At 32.4% G+C, this 23,119-nt stretch overlaps 1 protein-coding gene across 1 annotated transcript; it reads right to left on the reverse strand.

The window, feature by feature from the left end:
- Positions 1-570: 570 nt before the first annotated feature.
- On the reverse strand, positions 571-22,339 carry LOC133316910 (myosin-6-like). Its single transcript, XM_061518710.1, has 38 exons — positions 22,328-22,339; positions 21,508-21,636; positions 17,658-17,801; positions 17,407-17,552; positions 16,688-16,847; positions 16,526-16,584; positions 16,247-16,406; positions 15,910-16,059; positions 15,682-15,824; positions 15,066-15,212; positions 14,850-14,951; positions 14,273-14,330; positions 14,068-14,169; positions 13,264-13,301; positions 12,974-13,100; positions 12,708-12,878; positions 12,503-12,634; positions 12,305-12,414; positions 12,143-12,203; positions 11,342-11,519; positions 11,011-11,216; positions 10,469-10,588; positions 9,857-9,956; positions 9,490-9,707; positions 9,061-9,200; positions 8,852-8,966; positions 8,168-8,227; positions 7,885-8,055; positions 7,013-7,147; positions 3,867-4,046; positions 3,211-3,309; positions 3,036-3,106; positions 2,861-2,960; positions 2,681-2,737; positions 1,701-1,757; positions 972-1,052; positions 790-869; positions 571-691 (listed from the first exon to the last, which is right to left on the reverse strand). Exons 1-38 carry the CDS (start codon positions 22,337-22,339, stop codon positions 571-573), a joined length of 4,440 nt encoding a protein of 1,479 aa, XP_061374694.1.
- Positions 22,340-23,119: the final 780 nt, after the last annotated feature.

Genomic DNA, 23,119 nt, shown 5'->3' on the forward strand with positions numbered 1-23,119 from the left:
CATAACCTACAACTGGCTAATTAATTAAGGATATAATTACAAATCATAACCTACAGCTGGCTAATTAATTAAGGATATAATTACAAATCTGCACAAATAATGCCAAATATTCTGCTCATCAGTTCTATTGACATATCATTGTAATTGAAACTAAAAAGTTACCAATTTTGCCACAGAATCCAAATATTGTTTCAATGTTACAAAGGATGATGCTATTACATAAATGGCCAATTTAACCACAGCATTTGATGCTAATATGCTGCTTTCTACAATGTCAAATTTAAGGGCAGAATAAAAATCTATGGGATCAACTCCTATAATTTTACAAATGTTTCTTTTCTTTCCTGGTACTAATACAAGTGAACATCCATATAATCTAATGAAAATAGAGATCAAAAGAAAATGTTAGAATTATGAAACCTACCCTGCCTTTTTTGCTATCAGGACCAGTACAACATGGATGCTACTATAAAAACAAGAAAAAGTGGGGGAGTGGGGTGGATTTACAGCATGGTGTTTAATCAGAGAAGATATTTTTAACCTGGAAAGCTAAGCTGCATCACAGGAGGACTAAGAATAATCATGTAAAAATTGGAAGGATGCATTCTCAAGAAGTTCTGCAGGAGGTTTTACTTTTGGAATGGTCTTATCTTGAAGGGAACTAGAAATCTCTTCAACTATTGTAGGAGTACTGCAGTTCAAAAATAGTGAAAGGTAAACACTTCATTTTTCAATTAAAAAAAAAATCCTTGTATCTTTATGTGTGTGTTCATCATGAGTGAAGTTTACCTTGAATTGTCTTCCAACAAGAAGGATTTGTTATCATCATCTGCATCATCTGTCATCAAAAGCTTCAACCTAGTAGTGACCTGCACAAGTACATGGCAGTAATTACAATAACTGATATTCATATAAAAGAGTAAATGCCGACATAAATGAGCATATTTTATTTATCATTTTCTTTAACTTACATCTGATGATACACTTAGAGTATTGTCATTGCCATCCTCGTAAAGTGTACATATTCTATAAAGCTGATTAGCACTCAAGACCTGAATTCAGCACATGTAGACGTTAAGAGTTAGAGAAACATTAAATCCACTTCTTGTGTATATTATATTTGATAAGAGTCCAATGATGTCATTATCCATGCAGCTGATCCCACCTAGTGGGATATGGCTTGGTTGTTGGTGTTATAAATATAGAATAATCAGCTGAAGTGCATCTCTTATTCAGCAAAACAAAGTGTTAGAAAGCAAAGTATAGGGTCTATTTGAATTCTGTTACCAAAAACAGTATTTTAATTTTTGGAATAAAAAAATAAAAAAACTTGTTTGTTAATGCCTGTTTTGTAAAAATAGTTCTAAATATTAGATCTAATTTTTAGTTTTTAGAATCAAATTTAGCGAACATATTTCAATTCTTTTTATTCTGTGTTTTAACTTTCAAAATAAAAAAAACACAGAAAACACTCATTTTATTAACTACTCTACAATATAGCTTAAAAAAAAAACCAAAAATAATGGAGAAAGAAGAAATCTGCTCACGTTTTGTTTATACAGAGAAGATTAGGACAAAGTTCAAGTTGCAGATCCCTGTTAGCTTTATAACGAGTTAAGCTGTTTATATTTATCTTACAAGTATGTTTTTGCATTCATGGCTTTATCTATCATTCACTTATATTAGAGGAAAACACTTACAGGGCACAGGTCATTCGTAAGATCATCATAGGATAGTCCATCCTTCTCTTGTGCAACCTGAGAAATGATTGCGTCCAAATTAAAACAAGGGGAGAAACAAGTGTTTTGAGGATTGAGAACACTTCTTGTGGTTCACTCTAAATTTATGGTATATATATAGGGTTAAGCAGATGTCATAACTTGACCTAAGGAGCAGTATATAGTGTATTTCAAAAATTAACTATGTATTACGGATAATACAAGATTTCTGAAGAGAGAGAAAAACTATGTACTACCTGTAGTACATAGTTAATCTCTGAAATACACTATATACTATCCATAGTACATAGTGTAACTTGACCAATCCTTAGGTCAAGTCAGATGACAAATCATTTTGCCATATATATATATATATTTATATTTTGGTAACATATGGTATATTACTCATGCATACAGTAATAATATAAGGAGTAAAATCCCTTTTGGTCCCTAACAAAAAACATGGTCTCCACTTTAGTCCCTTACAAAAAAAAATTAGTTCTGAGGTCCCTAAGAAATTCAAAGTGGACCCATTTAGTTGAAATCGTGGTCTCTCACACATTCAAAAAAGACCCACATTAGTCCCTTAAAAAGACTAAAATGGGTCCACTTTGAATTTCACAGGGGCTAGGCGACTAATTTTTTTTTGTAAAGGACTAAAGTGAGAACCTTGTTTTTTGTTAGGGAATGGGCTTTACTCTAATATAAATATCAAGTGAGGCAATGTCCTTTAACATTGTATCTTACTAATCTCTCAACCTGATAGAAAAACATCATAGGTCTAGAGCAAAATCTTAATCTACTGGTTCAATTGTATCCATGGTGAGACACCAAAAGAGAAAGGAAATACGATGAAAAAAGGCAAAAAAAAATATGATTAACTAAAATATCACTGATCAGCAGACTACCTGATCTCTCTATCTATAAAGCAAAAGAGTTTACAACAGAAGTAATAGGCATACCAAGAGTCTAACTGCTTGCCGCGCATGTCTGAGTTCATCCAAAGATGAGCCAACATACTGCAATAGAAGTAGTTATTAGCAAAATAAGAACTAAATCATTGTTCACACAATGTGTATGACTTAAATATGCCTAGGAAAATATCTATTCTGTCACTAATTAAGAGTATTAATAGAGTGTACCTCCTCTGTTGCTTCATTACACCATAGTTCTAACTCAGCCAACCCTGATTTTACATATTCTCCATTGCTGAATGTGCAGCATTCTTGATGCAAAAGAATGCTGGAGAACACAGGATTCCCAACTCAGAAGTCAACCCATATGCCTATAATTAGTCAATTAAACAAGACAACTTACCTATTAAAGATTTCCACATTGATGTAGTGTAAAACCTGATTAAATATCTTCTGAACTAGAAGAGGAGGAACCTGAAATAAAACTAAAAATCAGTTTGCTCTATAACTGAGAAAAGGACTGGAAAGGCAAGGGGTGTAAAAATACCAATTCACTGTAAGACCAAACCTTCACATACATAATTTTCTTTCAGAATCTTGAGAAATCTATTAAGGCACTCAATGATGCTGAGCCAAGAAGCATCTGGTTTGCTGTTGTCATTTGATGTTGTCTGCGCCTAAGTCATAATAACATGCAAGTGGAATAAGCAAATTACACTGACTTAGTCAATCAAATATTGATTGAGCTCTGCATACAGCCAAGAAGGAGACATCTTCAAGCCACCCATGACCCCCAAAAGAAAGGAACTTCTTTCATATTTTCAGATAAGTAAAGTAACAACCAAAAATCTAAAACAAAGTGTTCAAATAATGCATGCTTTTACAAGAGTGAACAAGACAATAATATATAAAGGCATCAGGAGGAAACAGAAGAGCAGAAGAATAATATCTGGCAACAGAGAGGAGAGAGGAATCAATATATTTAAAATAACATTCTTAAAGATATGGAAGTGAAGTAAAATGTCGATAGGAAGTTACGTTGAATTTCCTAGGTATCAAGACAAAATTATTGGTAGGACTCACACCAGATTAGAGCATAAACAAGACAAGTAGGGCTACAAAAAACTACAACCACTCCACCTATGTTACTTTCCTAATAGGATACATTTTCATGCATACAAGCATCAGACTCTTGTAAATACATATTTGATGATGAAATATATAGCTACCATACCTGAATGCAAGAAGAAAGCAGAGGTGACAAGTCTTTCTTCAAATTTTCTCGAATGATTCCGTAAATCTTTTCCACATAAGCTGCAAGCTGCTGCTTGAAAAGCAAAGCTGGATACTTGGCATCAACCTGATGTTCTAAATCAAGTGCATTACTGGATAGACTATTGGAAGACCGGAAACCCTGAAAAAATATAATGTTGTGTTGCAAATTATGAGTTTAATGTCATTATTATTTGTAACTACAATCATCAATTACAAATATGAGGCACAAACGAAATAAGTGTCTATCAAGGATACCATTATTAGTAAAATGCCATTATTTGTAAGCATCTATTTAAAATAAAATGCATGAATGTATGCATCATGCTATTGAAGGACAAGCATAATCTTTTTTCCTTTCATTTTCTTTGTCCTTTATTTGTAACGAAGTTAAGACACTAACATTCTACAATGTAAAATGTGTACAGATAGCATGTTATATGGAGACAAACACATCCTGCTGATAGCCTTCAATTATTGATATTTGATCATACATTCCAGAAACATTGCATATACTAATTGTAATATCCCACGAAAATAATAGTAATTTATTGTCTTAAATTTATTGTCCTTGAATTGGTTAAATTTTTCTGGCAAATGAAAGATTATATAGAAATATATAATAAAAGTTTTATTGTCTTAAATTCATAAATGCTATGTTATCTTATTTGTTTGGTTATGCATTACTCTTGGTTGCTTGCTTACTTTCATTTTTTTAAGGAGGGCTCAAACTTTAAGTTTCGTGGACAAAACTTCTTTTAAGGGGGTAGAATGTAATATCCCAGGAAAATAATAGTAATTTATAATACAATAAGTTATTATTAATAATAAATTATAATTTAGTAGTAGTAATAATATAATATATATATAGGGGCAGGATATTCTTACACCGGTGTAAGAGTTAGAAGTCTTACACTCAATCTTGACCATTGATCTACTTGTATCCAATGGCTCACATTACTAAAAAATTAGAACCCTTAGATATAAGTGGGATCAATGGATAAGATTGAGAGTGTAACTTACACTGGTGTAAAATGATCCTGACCCATATATATATATATATATATAAATATACACACACATATATATATGGAGAATGTTATATTTACAAACTTTTTATTTACAAACTACACTATGTCTGACCGGTCATACACTTTTGATTGAAGTCTGACCATTCATACTTAGTATAGTTTGTAAGTTTGTAAATTTTTTTTTTTAAACATAACCTTCCCCTATTATATATATATACATATATATACACATATATATATATTAAATGATAAATTGTGATTTATGCATTAAGTGATTATTTGATTAGTAATTTGATTAGACATGATGAGTCAACATTGAGTCAATAATGAGTCAGTCATGAGTTAGCGATATTCTGAGCCATAAGAAATTAAGAATAATAAGAAAATAATGTATGTAGCCAATATCTGAGCCAGGTACATCAATGAAGAATAAGGAAATAATTGCACGAAACCCATATCTGAGCCCAAAACTTCATCTATAAATAGAGGCCTAGCCTAACCAAACCAATTCACTTCCAATCCTCAACATTTCTCCTCTACTCTCTCTTTTCTTACTTAAAATTCTTACTTCATCTATAAATTGAATAACTATGATAATTGATTACGTGAATGGCGGATTTTTCTAATATGCTCCAGGCCCACAATACTATTCCATGGTCCTTTACTAAAAAAGGAAAATTTCTCCCATTTATACCCTTCTCTTTTTTCTAAATTCCATCTCAATCCAACTTTTTTACTACTTTTAGAATGGGAGCTTTTGCTCCCGGCCCATATTAAACGGGCTCGTGAATGGCGATGATTGGATTTGTGTTTTATTATTATAAATGTGGAATATTTGAATTATTTGGAAAGTTATGATGATGATCGGATTTGGTATGATAAATGTTGAAGATTTGAATTGTTATATCCTTGAATAAATTGGAAAGTTATGATAATTTGGGTTTTACTATGAAATATATGAATCATTATATTCCTTAAATAAATTCGAAAATTTATGATGATAGATGTTTGAATTATGATACTCCGGAAAATTATGATGCCCTTGAGCAACTCATTTAGAAATGATAATACTTAAAGAATAAATAATTATGATTGAATTTTTTTGATTGTGTGTGTTTGAAATAAATTAATAGTGAGAGGATAGCTTTGAAATGGTACCTCCCAAAGTGATGAACAAATTTTTTGGGCTTTATGCCTTCGATAATTATGTGATATGAAAAGAGATTATCCGTTCTTCTCAAAGTGGTACCTGGCAGGATATTCGGGATACTAGTAGCAATTTTGGGAAGAAGTGTGCATACTAGGAAGAGATGTTTTTGATAATGGCCAAATTGTTAATATGTGACTGACAGGATATCCGATCAAAGGGTAAACAGGCAGGATCTCCAGATCTACCATGGTTCTCTTTCCACTAAATAAACTTAATAAAGAAAATGAATAATATCTGATTTGATATGAATATATATGATGAATATTGAAATTAACAGTTGATTCAATTATTATGTGATTATTATATTTGAGTTATATAAATTATGTTTTGATTAGGATTACTAGCTTTGCTGACTGTTTGTGTTTGTTTGGCTGCAATGATCCTTCGGGGGGAACAAAATTTTAGTGAAGCGGGTTGCAAAGGATGAGGGCTAGCAGTGAGCAGCGAAGGATAATGACTCAGAGAATTTCTAGCTAGTCCTAAATTTTATGTATAAAACATAGTCTCTGATTTTATTTTAATATTTATGAATGTAATTGAGTTAGCCTTGCACTTGTCCTGTACAGGTGCGACATTAACATTTCCCCAAATTAGTTTTAGATTAGCTTCCGCAATATTTATGTAATCTTATTAAATAATTTAAATGTTATTTTTTTTTACAATATCTCTATTATAGGAATATTTTATTATTGTCAAAAATTGTTAGAAATTTAGGGGTGTTGCACTAATTCTATAAGAGAATGAATGTATAGCATATGAACAACCATAAATGAACATAAAATATTGTTGCGCGGTAGGACCCAGAAGTTATCATGGAACTTATGATCAACACATGTTAAATTAGACAGTTATAAATAAACTTAATACCTGGGTCATCCTCCCAAAAAACCCTGTTGGGGTAGGTGGTTTCCGTGCTGGTACTCTTAGACATCTCTGAAGATGGAAGAACAAAGCAGATGTGTTTGATAACCAATAAGCCATACAATCATTATTGTCCTGATCCTGCAATAATATTAAATGTAATAGGAGTTGATTATATTTGTAACAAGTTGGGCATGGCAACATCTATGAGGAGAAGTGTTAGGGTATGTTTGGATAAAAGAATTTGGAGGGGAAGGGAGGGGATTGAGGTGGGGCAATTTATCATTTTTAAATTGAGAAAATTATAAAATGCTTGTAAAAATGAATTAGGAATGATAGAAAAGTTACATGAAAATATTTCATCTTATTTCTTATTGAAATACAAGTTCAAAGTTGATGATTTAAAAACACTTGAGAGTAAGAAACAGTGAAGCTGCCAATCAATCAAGTAGAAGAAAAGATGCTAGAAACAAAATTATATTTATATTACACTGAGTTTATCCTTCTCAACGACTTACTAAAAGACTAAAGGTGTTTAAAGTAAAACTAAAAAGATTGGCATTAAAGATTCACTACTGGAATTTTGAGACATGAAAAATAAGTTACAAAATAAAAATGTTGCTGCAAGATGCGTTAAGTAACCACCTTTTTGCTGAATGTTCTCAATTTTTTTACTAACATCTACTTTTGGTAGGGATTAAATAAGCAACAACAAATGTACCAAAAAAATAAAATAAATAAGCAACAACAAATAACTTCCAGTACTAAAAATCTTCATTTTCATAGCTGAATTAAGTTTTGAAACAAATCCTAAATCTAACATACTTGACCTCTAACAGACTAAAGGCCAAAAATGATTTGAGTAAACAGCAAGTTACCTCTATTGCAGAACCAATCAGCTGAATAAGACGATCAAATATACTTGTCTTTTCTGCTTCAAAAGATTTCCAATGTAGCAGACAATTATAAAGGGTAAATGCTGCAACAGGTTTTCCTTCGGAGAACCCAAGATCTTTTGTCACACATTTGAAAAGAGCATCTACACTTTCCTACAACCAAAGAAAGCAAACAAAAAGATAATCTGACTAAATGCTGTGAAAGTATATATAAAGGTGGATTAAATATATTAAAAAAAGCAACAATTGTTCAGCAAGAGTATACTTGGTGCTTCTCCATGTGAGATCTCCTGATAACCTCTGAACCGAATGTTTTTGCTGGTGCCTACAGAAAATAGACTTTTTCTTCAAAACCATGAGAATAGGATGGGTAGAAAATTTCTTTCTTGACAAATACAAAGCCTGTAAAGCTGTTCCTTTGTGACTGAAATTTATCACATGTTTGAATCCAATAAACAATATTTTTGCAATAATACAATGGTAGATACAAGAGTTTCCTTCACCCCACCCTCAGGGTTTAACGAGGAATGATTTTTTTTTTTTGATAAATACAAAGATTATATATAAATCACAAGGAAGACAAAAATGCTTTCAAATCTAAAAATCCTTTATTACCTGATGACCATTTTCCAAAGGCTGTAGCAGCAAGAGGAGAAAAATACATTAATATAATTTCCAACAAGGGTAAACAAGGATGAGACTGTTGAGATTCGGAATTATTTATTCACATTACTCATTAACTTCTTTTGATTGAGATTTTACAAATTGTCCTCAATTGTATGTGAATAGACAACTAAGAATATAATTACTTAGGAGAAGACTTTTATAAAAAGTTGTGTAATTGAGGATAATTTAAAAAATATCAATTAAAAGTAATTAGTGGGGAATGTGAATAGAAAATCGTTAGTACCAACAACCTCACTTAATAAACAATGTGTTGTGTATTTACCGGAACTGCAGCAGATGAAAACTTTCCTGACATTCTCCTAGATGATGAACTCAACAAGCCTTGTTGCCGCAAAATTTGATTCTCAGTTTCCATATCAGAGAGTTTTTCTTCAAGCCTGGCATATAACATAGGAAACATATCAAACCAAGGAAAACACCAAAGAATACATTTTAGTGCAATCTTACACAAACAAAAGCTGCTATAAGAACCTCTGCATTTTTGTCTTTAGATCAATCATCCTTGATTCTGTCTCTATAATTTGATTCATGCGCTCTTCACTAAGCCTGCTACTTTCTTCATATTTCTTCTCTGCTTCATCAATTTTCTTTTCCAATGAATTAACCTGTTCCTGCAAAGCATCATAAGTAACAAATTTTTTGGATATTAATAATATTATGACACACCGAGAAACATAAATTTCAAACAATTGTTATGTAAGTTATACCTTGAGATGTTCATTTTCTGCAGCAAGCTTATTGACCAATTCATTGTCACTAACATTAACAGGAAACTCCTGCATACTTTTCGTTTTCAATGAATTAACCTGCTCCTGTAAAGTATTAAAAGTAACAATAATTTTGGATACTATGACACACCCAGAAGCATAAATTTTTCAAACATTTTTATGTAATACTCACCTTAAGTTGTTCATTTTCTGCAGTAAGCTTATTGATCAATTCATTGTCAGTAGCATTAACAGAAATCTCCTGTGTTCTTGGAGTTTGCTCAGCTCCTTTCTTGGCAGCCTCTCGTTCCTTAATGAGCATTGCCGTAGTTTCTTGGAACTGAAGCTCCATCTCTTGCAAAGCACATTGTAATTTTTCATTTTCCTGTGTCTTGGCTTCCTCAATATCACAATGAACCAAAACAGTTAGAAAGTCAGCAAAATAATATAATTAAAACAATACTTGTAGAGGTAAAAGAACCAAATTAGGAATAGTAGGCACAAAGAAACTTAATTTCATACTTCTTCTACATTTTCATTTACAGGAAATAAATATATTACCCTCATTCTCTTCTCTGTTTCTAGACATGAAGTTAGTTCTTCGACTTGCTTTTCCAGATTATTTTTCGCAGCTTCAAGAGCCTTGGCTTCCTTAGCAGCCTGCAGTAAGTTATAATTTAGATATTTTTCAAAGTATGATAACAATTAAGTTGATATACAAAACAGTTTTAGCATAGCTGATTGAAAGGATAAAATTCACATTAAGTATATAACACTATAGGTTTCACATTTTGGAGGAGAAAATTCTACACCTTTTTCCAACAATGAAAAACCATTTCAACAGACACATTTTTGTATCAGTTTGTGCTAACTGGTGAACTGCATGAGATGGAATAAAAAGAACCACAAATTTGAATTTAACAAAATCATTCTATCTAAAAGGGAAGCAGTATAGTAGTAGTGATATAAATATATCTTCCAACACTTGAAAAGGGAAGAAAAAGTCAAATAACAGTAACAGTCACCACAAATAAAACTTCAAAATTCTTTCAGAAAAATATATTAAAATGTTAAACAGTGTTAGTTACTTCTGAAAAAAAAAAAAACACCTGCAGCTTGCTTATATTTGAAGAATTAAAAAAGTAAACAGGAGGAAAGTAGGGAGGGAATACCATTTTAAGCTTTCGAAGTTCTCTACGTGCAAGTGTTCTTCTCCAGGAACACTGCACAGCAATTGTTGCTTTCTTTAGGCTTTTGAAACGAGTACGAGCTGAATGACCTCTATAGTGACCCTATGATAGATAAAAGCTCACATTAATTTGAGCATGCTTTATGTATAACAATTTAACCAAAGATCATATAATATGAATATAGGATTATTAGAGAGACAAACAATTGGCCAACATTTCAAATCATTAACCTTAAGCTTGTTCGTTCATTTATCAAAAAATGAAACTTACTTCATTGAAAGGAAGGGTAAATAGAATTCTCACATTTCAGTTAAGACATCTAGTTAACAAATAAAGTGAATCTTAAAATAAGGTAAGCAATAAGTAATAGGAGGTCCAGTGCACGAAGTTCCCTTCTTGTGGTGTCAAGGGAGAGTCAAAAGTATGTAATCATGATTGGAAAGAAAACAAAGGTGAAAAACTAAGCAGAAAACCTTTAGATAGTAGTCCTCTTTAATTAAAAAGAAAATGGTGTCATATCCTACCTGAATAATAACTGCAGCATGTGTCTGCTTCCTGAATCTAAGGTCATTTCTAGCAGCCATCCCTCGCATACCAGTTTGAATATCAACAGCAGTGGCATAAATAGTTTTGTAAGAATTTCTGGAAAGATACATGCGGAAGTATTTTTGGATTTTCAAAGAAGCATCTTCCCTCCTCATGCATTCATACTGATGGCGTGCAAGTTGTCCTACGTTAAGTTCATAAGATATGTAAAAATGAATGATTTAGAAAATCAATATTAAATTTCAATCTTTCATTGATTACATAGTAAACAACTAAGAAACATCCCTACAGGATTCACATAATTGATACCTTTAACCACCCTTTGTAATTCTATGGCAGACAACTGCAATAACAAGAAGTGTTTCCGGCAAATAAATGTGCGAACGTTTCTCTGAATAATGCTTGCGGATCTTCCTAAGACCACAGCACGACACGCATCTAGTTCTGCCATTTGACCTGCTCTCAGAAACACTTTGGTCTTTCCAATCTGCAATGGCAAAAGTTTAGCACGAGTATTTTGCTTTCCTTTTATGCTAGAACCTAACATCCAGCACTCAAAGAAGCCCATGGATGCAATAGCAGTAAACTCTATTTGTAGCAAGTTGGAACATTTCTTGCTGCCTTTTTGGTGTTACTTAAACCGGTGGAAAAGGGGAAAAAAGATCTTGAACAACGTTTTATTCTAATCCATGTTTTAATACAACATGTGTTAGAAAAAAGGCAGCATAATCTATTTGTTGAGATATATAAAACCATTAATGTAGCCTCACCCAACAGCTTAAGCTTTTGGGTTGAATTGGTTCTTAACATGGTATCAGAGCCTCGGTGTACCGAGTTCGATCCTCACTGCCCTCCACTTTCTTTTTAGTGGAATTTCTTTCTTCGCACAGGTAGGTGGACTTGTGCATTGTCCACCTTTCAAGCCCAGTTGCCTCTCGTGTGAGGGGGCGTGTTGAGATATATAAAACCATTAATATAGCCTCACCCAACAACTTAAGCTTTTGGGTTCAATTGGTTCTTTACAAATTGGTTCTTTGTTCAAGTAAGAAGCCAGCAAAGTAAATGCTACAACTGACATTAATAGAAATTTCAGTTGGAATAAATTGTCACCTGATAATCTTTAAGGTTCGCTCTATCTAGAAGCCTCTTGCAAGCAGTCATCTCATCAGGGCTGTGAATATAATTATTATTAATTGGCATCAAATATCCACCATCACATTCGTTTATATGACCAGAAAAAGGAAAACAGAAAACAGAATGGGATGAAAATACCATGCTTTCAGAACCTTAGGTTCCAAGATAGTAAAACGCTGAACAAATTCATCAAAGTTCTTTCTAGTGGGATATCCAGCACAACTTATCCGAATTGCCTCCATTACTCCCTGTAAATGGAATCCATAGAGTCTCAAGTCATTTAACAAAAATACTCGTGTCATACTAGAGAACATGCCAAAATGGCATTGAACTTACCCCACACCTAAGCTGCTGCAGCACATTGTTGTTCTCGAATATCCCTGGCTTAAGAAGATTATTTGGCTTTACACAACGAATGTAGTGTGGCTCAGTAGCACTCAGTGTTTCAAGCAAAGCTTGCAGTTGTTGCTACATTAAGAATAAAACTGATAAATACAAGGCAGATGATTAGCAATTATTCACATGGCAAAAGAAAACTGACCTTAAACTGAGTGGCTATAGAAGAGAACTTCGTTGACTTTGTAGTTTCCTCGGGTAAAGGTGGGAACAACCCTGAAACAAAGGAGCACTTCGAAGCACTGAGTAAAGCAGCATGCTCTGGAACAACATAGTCTTTATTTTTGTCAAGGAAATGATCAGTTTGATATGTGACCTGAAATTGAAAAATCATCATATATTAACCTTTTTTCATTCATTGTTGATTGTTGATAGTGCATAAATGTGAAGGCCAAAATGTATTTCACTTACATCACCAGCATAGTGGTTAATGGTGAAGTCTGTACGAGACAACTTTGGCTTGCTGAAGCGTTTATTATCTTTAAATGTTTGATATAGCTTTTCAGCAAATGTTTCATGCGTTGATCTTGGAAACATACTACAAAGAATAAGCAGGACAATCTCACAATCTCAATGTATATGCATATGCAGGTGTCTGTATATATATATATATAATGCAAAATGACAAAGATTAGCCATTTCATATCTAAAAGAATGGCCATAAAACAAGTATTTGAACCATTCAATCATTTAATACATACCAAGCCTCATCCAGAAGAGCAATAACGCCGCCAGGTTTCTGAAGTTATGCACATACATAAATTAGAAAGATAAAATACAAACGAACAAGTAGAATTCTGTAGAGTTAAAATCATATACGCAGTTATGTGCACAAGATAGAAATCCACATCCTTTTCAAATAGCTTGTAAGATTAAAAATAAATGAATAAATACTAAACAAATGTCATTACTTCATCAGAAAATCTAGGTAGTTGTAATATTAACAAGAATAATCACTATTTATTACAGAATAATTGTTAGAGATATATAAAACCATTAATGTAATCTCACCCACCAACTTAAGCTTTTAGATTGAATTGGTTCTTTACATGGTATTAGAGCCTTAGTGTTACGAGTTCGATCCTCATCGGCTCCCATTTAATTAATAATTAATTGAGTATTAAGGAATTTCTTAGTACAAGTAGGCTGAGTCTGATGCATCATCCACCATTTAAGCCTAATAGGCTCTCATGTGAGAGTGTGTTAGAGATTTATAAAACCATTATTAATATAGCCTTACCCACCAGCTTAAGCTTTTGGGTTGAATTGATTCTTTACCATAACTTAATGTAAAGAGTATTTATTTGAATGGGAATTTTGAAAGAAAAAACAATGCATCACAAAAATGTAATATGATAAATGTATTATTACTAAATGATAATTATCCTAAATCAATGGTGAAACCGTTGAAAAAAAAATAGAAACACATTTAGTTCAAAAATGAGATGGTGAAGTGGTAGATCTTTCCTAGAATGACAAAAATGGATGGAAGGGTTGAATTACACCTTTTCTATGAGATCAAGAACATCTTGATTATCAACGAACTCTATGTAACTCCAATCAATCTCTTCCTTTTGATATTCCTCTTGCTCCATTTTGAAGACATGCTGGATAATGAAATAATGAAATGTTTATTGAGTCAATAGAACTAAGAATAGTTTATCAGAGAATGAATTCCAAGAAAACGGAGAAAATAAAAAAAATAAAAACCTGGTTGAAATGTTGCTGTAATTTCTCATTTGTCAAATTGATACAAAATTGCTCAAAGCTGCACGGGACCAATTAAATGTTACATGGGAGAGTTCAAAAAGTTACTAAAGCTCATAAGAAAAATCAATCCAGGAAATTACATGGCACTCATCAATTAAAAGCATAATATCACAAACATAATAGTTCTGCATTAGTGACAGCCAAACTACATTAAAATCTTGTGTCCATTATTTCTTTAGTATCTTTATTTTCATACCATTTATCCTGTGTGAGTCCATCAAGCAAAACAAAAAGCCAAAGAACAGAGTCATAGCCAAGAACATTTTCCCCTTGTAGAGACTAACTCTATAGTAGAACATCAAAATAATGCTCTGATGGCATCAAAGTTCTTGGATAATATCGACTAATGCATAAAAAAAATCAACAGCTTTATCAACTTTTGCATCATAATTCACTGGTACAAAACATATGAGTTTCTTAGTTAATAATCCCACCTCATCCATCAAAATCTTTTCAGGAAATTCTCTGCTTGGAATTTAATATAAAAACCATGCAAAATAGGGTACTGGTTAAGCACCTGTTTGTCTTGAAACTCTCAAATCCATAAATATCTAGAACCCCAATTAAGCTCTTTGAATCTGGATCTTGCCCAATAGAGTTGTTAATCTTGTTCACAATCCTGGATCAATATGTTTGCATCAATTGAATTACAGAAACTCATGCATATTAAAATAAGCTTTTATAAGGATATATAAACTTAATTATATTTTCATAAACTTCACAGAAGTGATACCAGTCAAAAAGCCTTGAATAAACTATTTTAGCAAATGCATCTCTACTGAGAGCTGCAGAAACTGGATCAAGCCATTTTGTTATGGCCTCACCACGAGTCACCATAACACGTTTGCAGAAAGAGTCTTCAAGGGACTTCTCATCACACCTACCATAAATAAACAAATAGATATATAACTATTGATGTTATACATTTGAATACTAATTGTTAGAGAAATATAAAACTGCAAAGAACCAATTCAACCTAAAAGCTTAAGCTGTTAAGTGAAGGTCTCTTTAATGGTTTTATATATTTCTAACAAAAACCATTAATGTAACCTCACCCAATAGCTTAAGCTTTTGGGTTGGATTAATTCTTTACATGGTATCAGAGCCTCAGTGTCACGGGTTCGATCCTCACCGTCTCCCACTTTCTTTTTGTGGATTTTCTTAGTACAAGTAGGTGGGCCTATGCATTGTGCACCCTTTAAGCTCAATGGGCTCTTGTGTGAGGGGATGTGTTAGAGAAATATAAAACTATTAATGTAACCTCACCCAATAGCTTAAACTTTTGGGTTGAATTGGTTTTTTACACTAATCTTCCCTAAATACAACAAATAAAGAACAATTTCACTTACATAAAAAGTTCAGCTGCAGTTTTTAGGTGGAAATGGGATTCTTCATCCTTTGGTTGAGAGGAATCCATCTCTTCATCCACTCCCTTAACAAATTCAATGTTTCCCAAATGAAGTACTGCAGCTACTACTCGAAATATAGCATCCTGAGAAGGGGGATGAGAAATTCCTGTAATGACAACAATAAAAAGAAAATGAAAACTCTCCCATAGAGATTTGACTGAGGGGTACCTGCTCATCAGAGCTGATCCCAACTACATCCATGGCTCTCCTAGTTGCAAGGTACTCCTTAGAATCATCCAGCCCATCCAGCTCAATGCAATTCGATTGATTGAGGTAACGAAATGTTCTTGGATCTCCCAATTTGTACTTATTTGTATCCTAGACACAGAAAAGCTCAAATCAAAATAAATTCACATCAAAGGCTCATTATCTCAGGTAAGTTAAAGAATACCAATCATCAAGCTAAACTCAAAGCCTAACTTTTGAAGGAAGAATTATGTACCATGGAAGCAGACCTTAATTTCTATAGGCATGAATTTCTTGTACAAAAGGAAGAATTATGTACCTCTTTTGGTGCAGCACAAAGCATATAAAAGCAATGGTAATTTCTCTCAGGATCAGAAACTTGACAGACACGGGATCGTTCCAGCAAATAAGTTCTGATGGCAGCTCCTGAAATTCTCCCCTTTTGATCAAACTGAATCTCCACAAACTTACCAAAACGACTGAAATTATACTATGTAAGCTTAGGACAGACTTTAAACCAATTAAGAGAAAGAAGGGCGCAGTAGAAATTGAAAAAATGGGGAAAAAATATGACCTTACTCGACAACAAAGTTAATACCTAGAATTGTTGTTCCTAACAGTCTTTGCATTGCCAAATGCTTCTAAAACTGGATTGGACTGCAGAAGTGTGAATAACAAGCAGAATGAATAATAACATCCAAAATTAAATTCCTTGAGCACAATGCTTGAACCACACTCTCCAAATATTTAGTTTTCTTACCTCCAGAACTTGTTGCTCCACTGACCGTCGTCCCTCAGTTGCTACTCTCCCTCCCATATAAGCAAGATAATGCATAAGCATCTTTGTACTTTCTGTTTTACCTGCTCCACTCTCCCCACTAACCAAAATAGATTGACTTGTTTCTTCGTTTATCATCTTCCTGCATGTACTCATCTTTTTAGGTGAATTCAAACACATATTTTTCATGATTTTGTCTCATTTGCAATGGATTATGGATACTAGCCAAAGTTGTAAGTTGTAGGGGATGCAAAACCCAAAGTTATTAAAAAGCACTCCTCATGAAACCCTGACTTGCGAGGGTAGGGATGAGCATAGCATTCTTGTAAAGAAGCTATTTTTGGATTCGAACTCATGACCATTCAATCAGTTAGCCACATAGGAGCAATGCACTTTTATCACTGCTCCAGACTCACCCTCTTAGATTGCAGATGGGTTATAAAGAAAATTAAGAGTAATGCTCAAAACATTTATGCAAGAAGGAAAAAATGATTAATCTTCCAGTGATTAAGAATGAATTATTAATGTGCAAAAATATGCAATGTTCTCTAAAAAGGCAAGGAAGGCACAGTTTGAGAGTATCTCTCTAACATTATAGCATGCAGTGCTTAAATTATCTGGACCTACTATTATCATCTTAAATCCAAGAATATTTAAAGCCATGACCAAGGTGCAAAAAACTGAGAGCAGCAACAAGATACCTATATGCATGAGCTGCAATTGCAAAAGGATGGGGGCTCTGCTCACCGAAAGCTGCACCTTTATACTGTGCCATTGTTTCACTGGCATACAAATGAGGTAACCTTTGAAAAGGGTTCACTGCTATCAAAATATTTCCTGTGTATGTCTGCAAACAACACCATTAGAAAAAAGGTTAAAGCTTCATTGCAATGACTGTGACAGCAAAACAAAGATAGAGTGATCAATGCAGAAACTAGAGGTGAGATCTTACATATATTTCATTTAAGTCATATCGAAGTTGCAAATTTTGAAGTACCCCTGGTTCATGCAAATATGCCAGTCTTGTCATATCTTCCACACCGTTTGGTGGGAATTCAGGATCTTTGGGATAGATATTAACTGATTTGCTCACAACCTGCAATAGAGATTTATATATTAAAACATTAAGAGTTTTTTTTTTTTTTTTGGGAAAAAGTTAGGTTATTTTACCCCAGTATTTTTTGAAATATATAGTTATAATATTAATATTTTATTTGGAAAATGTTATATTTACAAATTTTTACAAATTACACTAAGTATGACCGGTCATACTTCAATAAAAATTATATGACCGGTCATACTTAGTGTAATTTGTAAAAAAAGTTTGTAAACGGATTCTTTTTTATTTTATTTTATTTTTTCTTTAGAAACTGTCGGCCGATGTAAAAAGTGAAAAAAATATAATTTTAATATTATAATTATATACTCCCCGAAATATATATTTATAAGAGATAATTTAGGTTCTTAAAAATGTACATAATATTTTTCCTTCTTTTTTTGTTATGAGAACTTTTAACTCTGTCATAATCTCATAATGTAAGTGAAGTAACTTAACTCTAATAAAGTGATAATAAGACAAGGTTATATAGAAATTTGTGGACAAGGTTTTAGCTAAACTACACAATTCCTTGCAAAAGAAGTTACCAATGATTCAAAGACTGTGGAGCTTATTTCTTATTACAAAAAAGTTCTAAGACCTGGTGCCTAGAAGGAATGACAGAAAGAAAAGACCAAAATGCTTGGGAAGCCATTCATTAGCCAGCATATTAAGCTTTAAAGAGAGTTCGTCGTAACATATTATCCTCACATGAATAACTTAAATTTTGAGAAAGTTGGATTGATGCATGTTGAGGGACCCTATAAAGAGAATAGCATAAGACATATAGAATTACAGTATGATTTTTTGTGTTATTAGGACAAACTATGATAATAATGTAAAATTTATTTTAATACCTTTTTGTGTTGTTTATTGTTTTGAGCTCAATAGAATTATAATAATGAAGGAATGGAGATTATGGGTAATTTTCTCTTTTTGTAATGTGGACAAGATTTTATAATCTGATTTAATAGGTAATAAAAATTTAGAGAATTATGTCATTTTTTGAATTGCTTTTTGTTTAGTACTTATACTATTTTAATAATCAATCAGAGTATTTATACTATATCACTCTTACTAAGATGTATTTTAACTACTATACTTTTCTAACATGATATCATGATGTATAACAATTTTTGCAAAATACTTACATTATCAAACTAGATCATTTTAGTCAAACTTGATCATTTTAATCAGAGTGATACAGAAAAAGATCACCATTGAAGAGGAATTAAGTTTAAGATTTTATTTTTTTAATCTTGCATATATAATCATTTTCAGTATCACGGCTGCTGTTTATTGTTGTTATAGCACTGAGATTATTATGAAGTTACTGTAATTGAAAACCAGTGTCACATGTAGGAACAATAAATATAGTGTTTTTTTTAGAGAAATATAGTAATTCTAATTCCTATATATGCATTCATTTTTTGGGCCTGTTTGATAAGATGTATAAGGCCTAATAGTATAAGCTTATACTGTAGGTTATGATAATTTTAGTTGTTTGGTGTGAACATTGTATAGTATAAGCTTATACAGTAGGATCTCTTTATACATCAAAATGATGTATAACTTAATCAAGCCTAGGAGGGTAGAATTAGGCCTGATAAGGGGTTGATGAACCAATGCAATTCTTAAGAATTAATATATTATTTTAATATTAATATATTAAAATAAAAAATAAATTTTTAATGTATAAATTTTTAAAATATTGGATATTTTTATTTTTATAAAAATTAATCTATTTTTTGGACACACTGATTAACAGATTTCTATAAAAATTAATATCATCTTAATATGTTTGGAAGAATTATATAAATTCGTTATTAAAAGGTATTTTTGTCAAAAATATTTATTTTTATCCTATCTAGTATTAGACAATGCATTATCAAACATTCGATGATATTATCTTATACAATATATTATCTTATACAATATCATGTCAAACACTGGATAATATTAAAATTTAATCAGGTCCTATACAATCAGGCTTCATACTATGCTGTGTACCAAACATGCCCTTAGTGTGTTATATATAAGGGGTTTATGTTCGTCCTGTTATAGGATTGATTTTGGATTTCCTGCGGATACAACTTTTACGTGGAGCCCACTATTTTAAGAAAAAAAAAAACAAAAAGTGTGACACGTCTTTCAATGGGTTAGTAGGATGAAGTTTTATCTTTCATGCAACATAATAGTTGCATTTCCCTATATTATATAATGGAAATCATTTTCTCATTCAATAGGAGATAACATTCTCGTGTTGTGAGATATTGAAATCTGTGCTATCCTTCTTCTTTTTTAACAAGTGATGGGCCACATCACTTGTTGTGTCTATGACATGAGAGATGTTACCTCGTGTAACATGAGAAAAGGTAATCTATATATATAATTCTAATAGAGTTTTATAATGGTAACTTGATAGTCAGTACCAAATTAAAAATGATTGTACCTGTAAGAGACCAAATTAATTACTTTTTTTTATGAAGACTAAATTAAAAATGAAAATCACTTGGGTGGATCTAAAATATATTTTAACTTTGTTTTTAATGAAAGGAGTTCAAATACTCTTTGCACAAACTAGTAAAAGAAATTTGCATCTCAGGAACTTGAATCACTTTTAGTTGTTTTAGGACTCTTTTTCATTAGTGAATAATAGGACTCACTTTTAGTTCAAATATGACGTATAGATTGTATTTCTATACGTCATATTTCCAAATCTCACTTAATTTCTCAACAAAGTTAACTTTCTTCTTGCTATTCTCCTTAAAATTCAGAGGCCCCTCTAAGGTGAAGTAGTTCATTTTTACTGCAAAGCATAATGTGATTACAAATGATTGTTGCAGGTTTTGAATTCCATAAAAAATTCTCTCTACTTATGCTTGTGTGTACTCTTACTATGACACTAATATTTTTATACATTCTTCTAATGCTAGATATTTTGTTGAGTGAACTCTTGCATTTTGGTGATGTAGTTCCCTTATAGTTTGCAGCACTTTCTCACATGCCACTGGAGAGGTTATGGGAGATATAAATAAAGGCTCTATGACTTTTAGATCAGCATCTAGCGATCTTCGAACTCTATCTAGCCAATATTATTACACAAAGTATCACTATATGTGTACTACACTCAGATATTAAGGCCTTCAAAGAAAAACTAAAGAATTTCAGTCTTTGTGGATCAATTAAGAGTGATTATTTAGAAAAATCATATTCATGAGTGGTATATATAAGAGGACACGCACAACCAGAAAAAAAGGCATAAGTAATCTGAGATAGCAACTCAAATTAAGGACCATTAGAGATATCACTTCTTCTGTGGGGTTTTTCATTTTCTCCTTTCCAAAATAATCCGCATGACAAACTTTTTCTGTATCTTTTAAAAGTTTTCCCTGTAAGTTACAACTTACACTGAATGCTTGCTAATTAAGAGGTTTTTGGGTAGGAAGGGCCAGATTTTTGGTGCAAACTAATAGTTCTTCAAATTACAGTGAAAGAAATCATTCATGAGTAATCTAAAAGTGCTGGTATAACTTAGAACCTCTCATTCCACATGAGCATTAAACATAACACTATACAAAGATCAATAGAAAAAAACAAAGGAATGAACCACACCAATAGAAGAAAATCTTATGTGTGCCATTTGAGTATACTTGAATATATATATTATGAAGCATGAATCTACAATAGATTCCAGAAGACTCACCCTCGTCCCTGATGCATTGCTTACTGTGATCCCTTCATCATTAGATTCCAGGATTTCTCCATCTATCCAAGCTTCATCAGGGTCCTCAATCCAGATATGAGATCCAACAACAAAATTGAGTTGAGTAGCCTGTGTATTCAAAAATAATCAGTGCCTCTTTCATCAGAGAAGAACCTCATCTGAAGTTATGTTGGCATATTAAGAATCAATTGCTTACATGCACACTAACTTGTTAGACTTTGCTCCCACATTACAAGTAAATGTCAATCATAAGAGAAACCAATACTATAATTTCATTTAAATGCTACTTAGTTAAGCCCCTCCAAACTTTACTGAAGCATTGTCAAACAGATACACTTCTGCATATATTGTGTCTGCTTAAATTGGGCAGAACAAGTTTAATGATATTTCAAATTGAATGTGCTATATCACATTTTATAATTATTTCAAAAATATCCAATTTTGCATCCATGTCTACTTCAATCATACTAGAATGGAATATAATCTGGCCATATTGTTTAAGATTTGTGGCAGTCCCAAATTGTGCAACATCAAAATAAAGCACTTGCCATCAAAGGTTTTCAAACACCTCCAATTTCCAGTACTAAAACCAATTAACCAAAACCTTCTAAGGGTTGCAGACACTAAAGAAAATAAAAACTGAAGAGGAACTGTTTATTTAAACCATTTGACAGAAAGTATATAAAACCCATTTAGATAAAGGGCATAAAAAGAAATGGGATATTGGAGACTGTAGACATTTACCATTGTTAACGAAATATTATGCACCCAAATGAATCTGAGGATCAGCTACTCAAACCTGAGATTCCATAACCAAAATGTATATTTACCAACCAATGTGGAGTCAAATAACTTGGAATATCCAATCTTCAAGCAGAAATGCTGGCTAATCACCAATTGGTGCAATGAGTAAATTATCTTGCTGAGTTCTCTATCTCTAACTGAAAGAAACTTGCTATATATTCTTGTAATCAAGATTATATATATATATATGTGAAATAGGAGTCACCCCGAGAAAGTGTTGTTGCAGAAGAGGCTTCACAATCACGGGGCTTTCACAAGAAAAAGATCCAACCTATGCTAACCCCTCCTCTGCAACTATCTCCCTTATATTTTCTTGCTTTTTGCCTCACTCTTTCTTTCTATGTTTTCTAACTAATTGCCTTGTGTCTCTCTTTCCCTGTGTGTGTTTCCCCAATACATTAAACATGATCAGAAACTATATCTTATGTAACTGGTATACACCATGAAATCCATCTTGACATGGTGTCCTAATTTCCACTACCAAGATTGCCATATATACTTCCAACTGAAGAAAAAAATCTCTGAAAACCTTGGATTCATTGTTTGCCCATGAATCTCACACAACTTCTATATGTCATTGTAGAATCCACCTTTGTTGATATCCAAAGTCAAATACCATGTCTTGTAAATTCTTGAAACATGTCACAGGCTTTCACGTGTGATTGATCTACAATTTAATCTTTTTTTCCCTTCCTTCAATCGTTGATCCTATGATAAATCCAAAACCAAAAAAAAAAAAAAAAAAAAATGAAGATAACTAATTGTTGGGAAAAAATCTACACGTTTC

Source organism: Gastrolobium bilobum, unplaced genomic scaffold (genome assembly GCF_033153095.1).
Source record: "Gastrolobium bilobum isolate Gb01-03AN ecotype WA unplaced genomic scaffold, APGP_CSIRO_Gbil_v1 utg62675, whole genome shotgun sequence".
In the NCBI taxonomy this organism is placed as follows: Eukaryota; Viridiplantae; Streptophyta; class Magnoliopsida; order Fabales; family Fabaceae; genus Gastrolobium; species Gastrolobium bilobum.

Excerpts from the sequence above, each read along its gene's own strand:
- LOC133316910 (XM_061518710.1), bottom strand. Across the intron at positions 16,407-16,525 it reads GTTAGGAACAACAATTCTAG|TCGTTTTGGTAAGTTTGTGG; the intron begins GTATTAACTTTG and ends GTATAATTTCAG. Across the intron at positions 12,204-12,304 it reads CCTAAGGTTCTGAAAGCATG|CCCTGATGAGATGACTGCTT; the intron begins GTATTTTCATCC and ends TTATATTCACAG.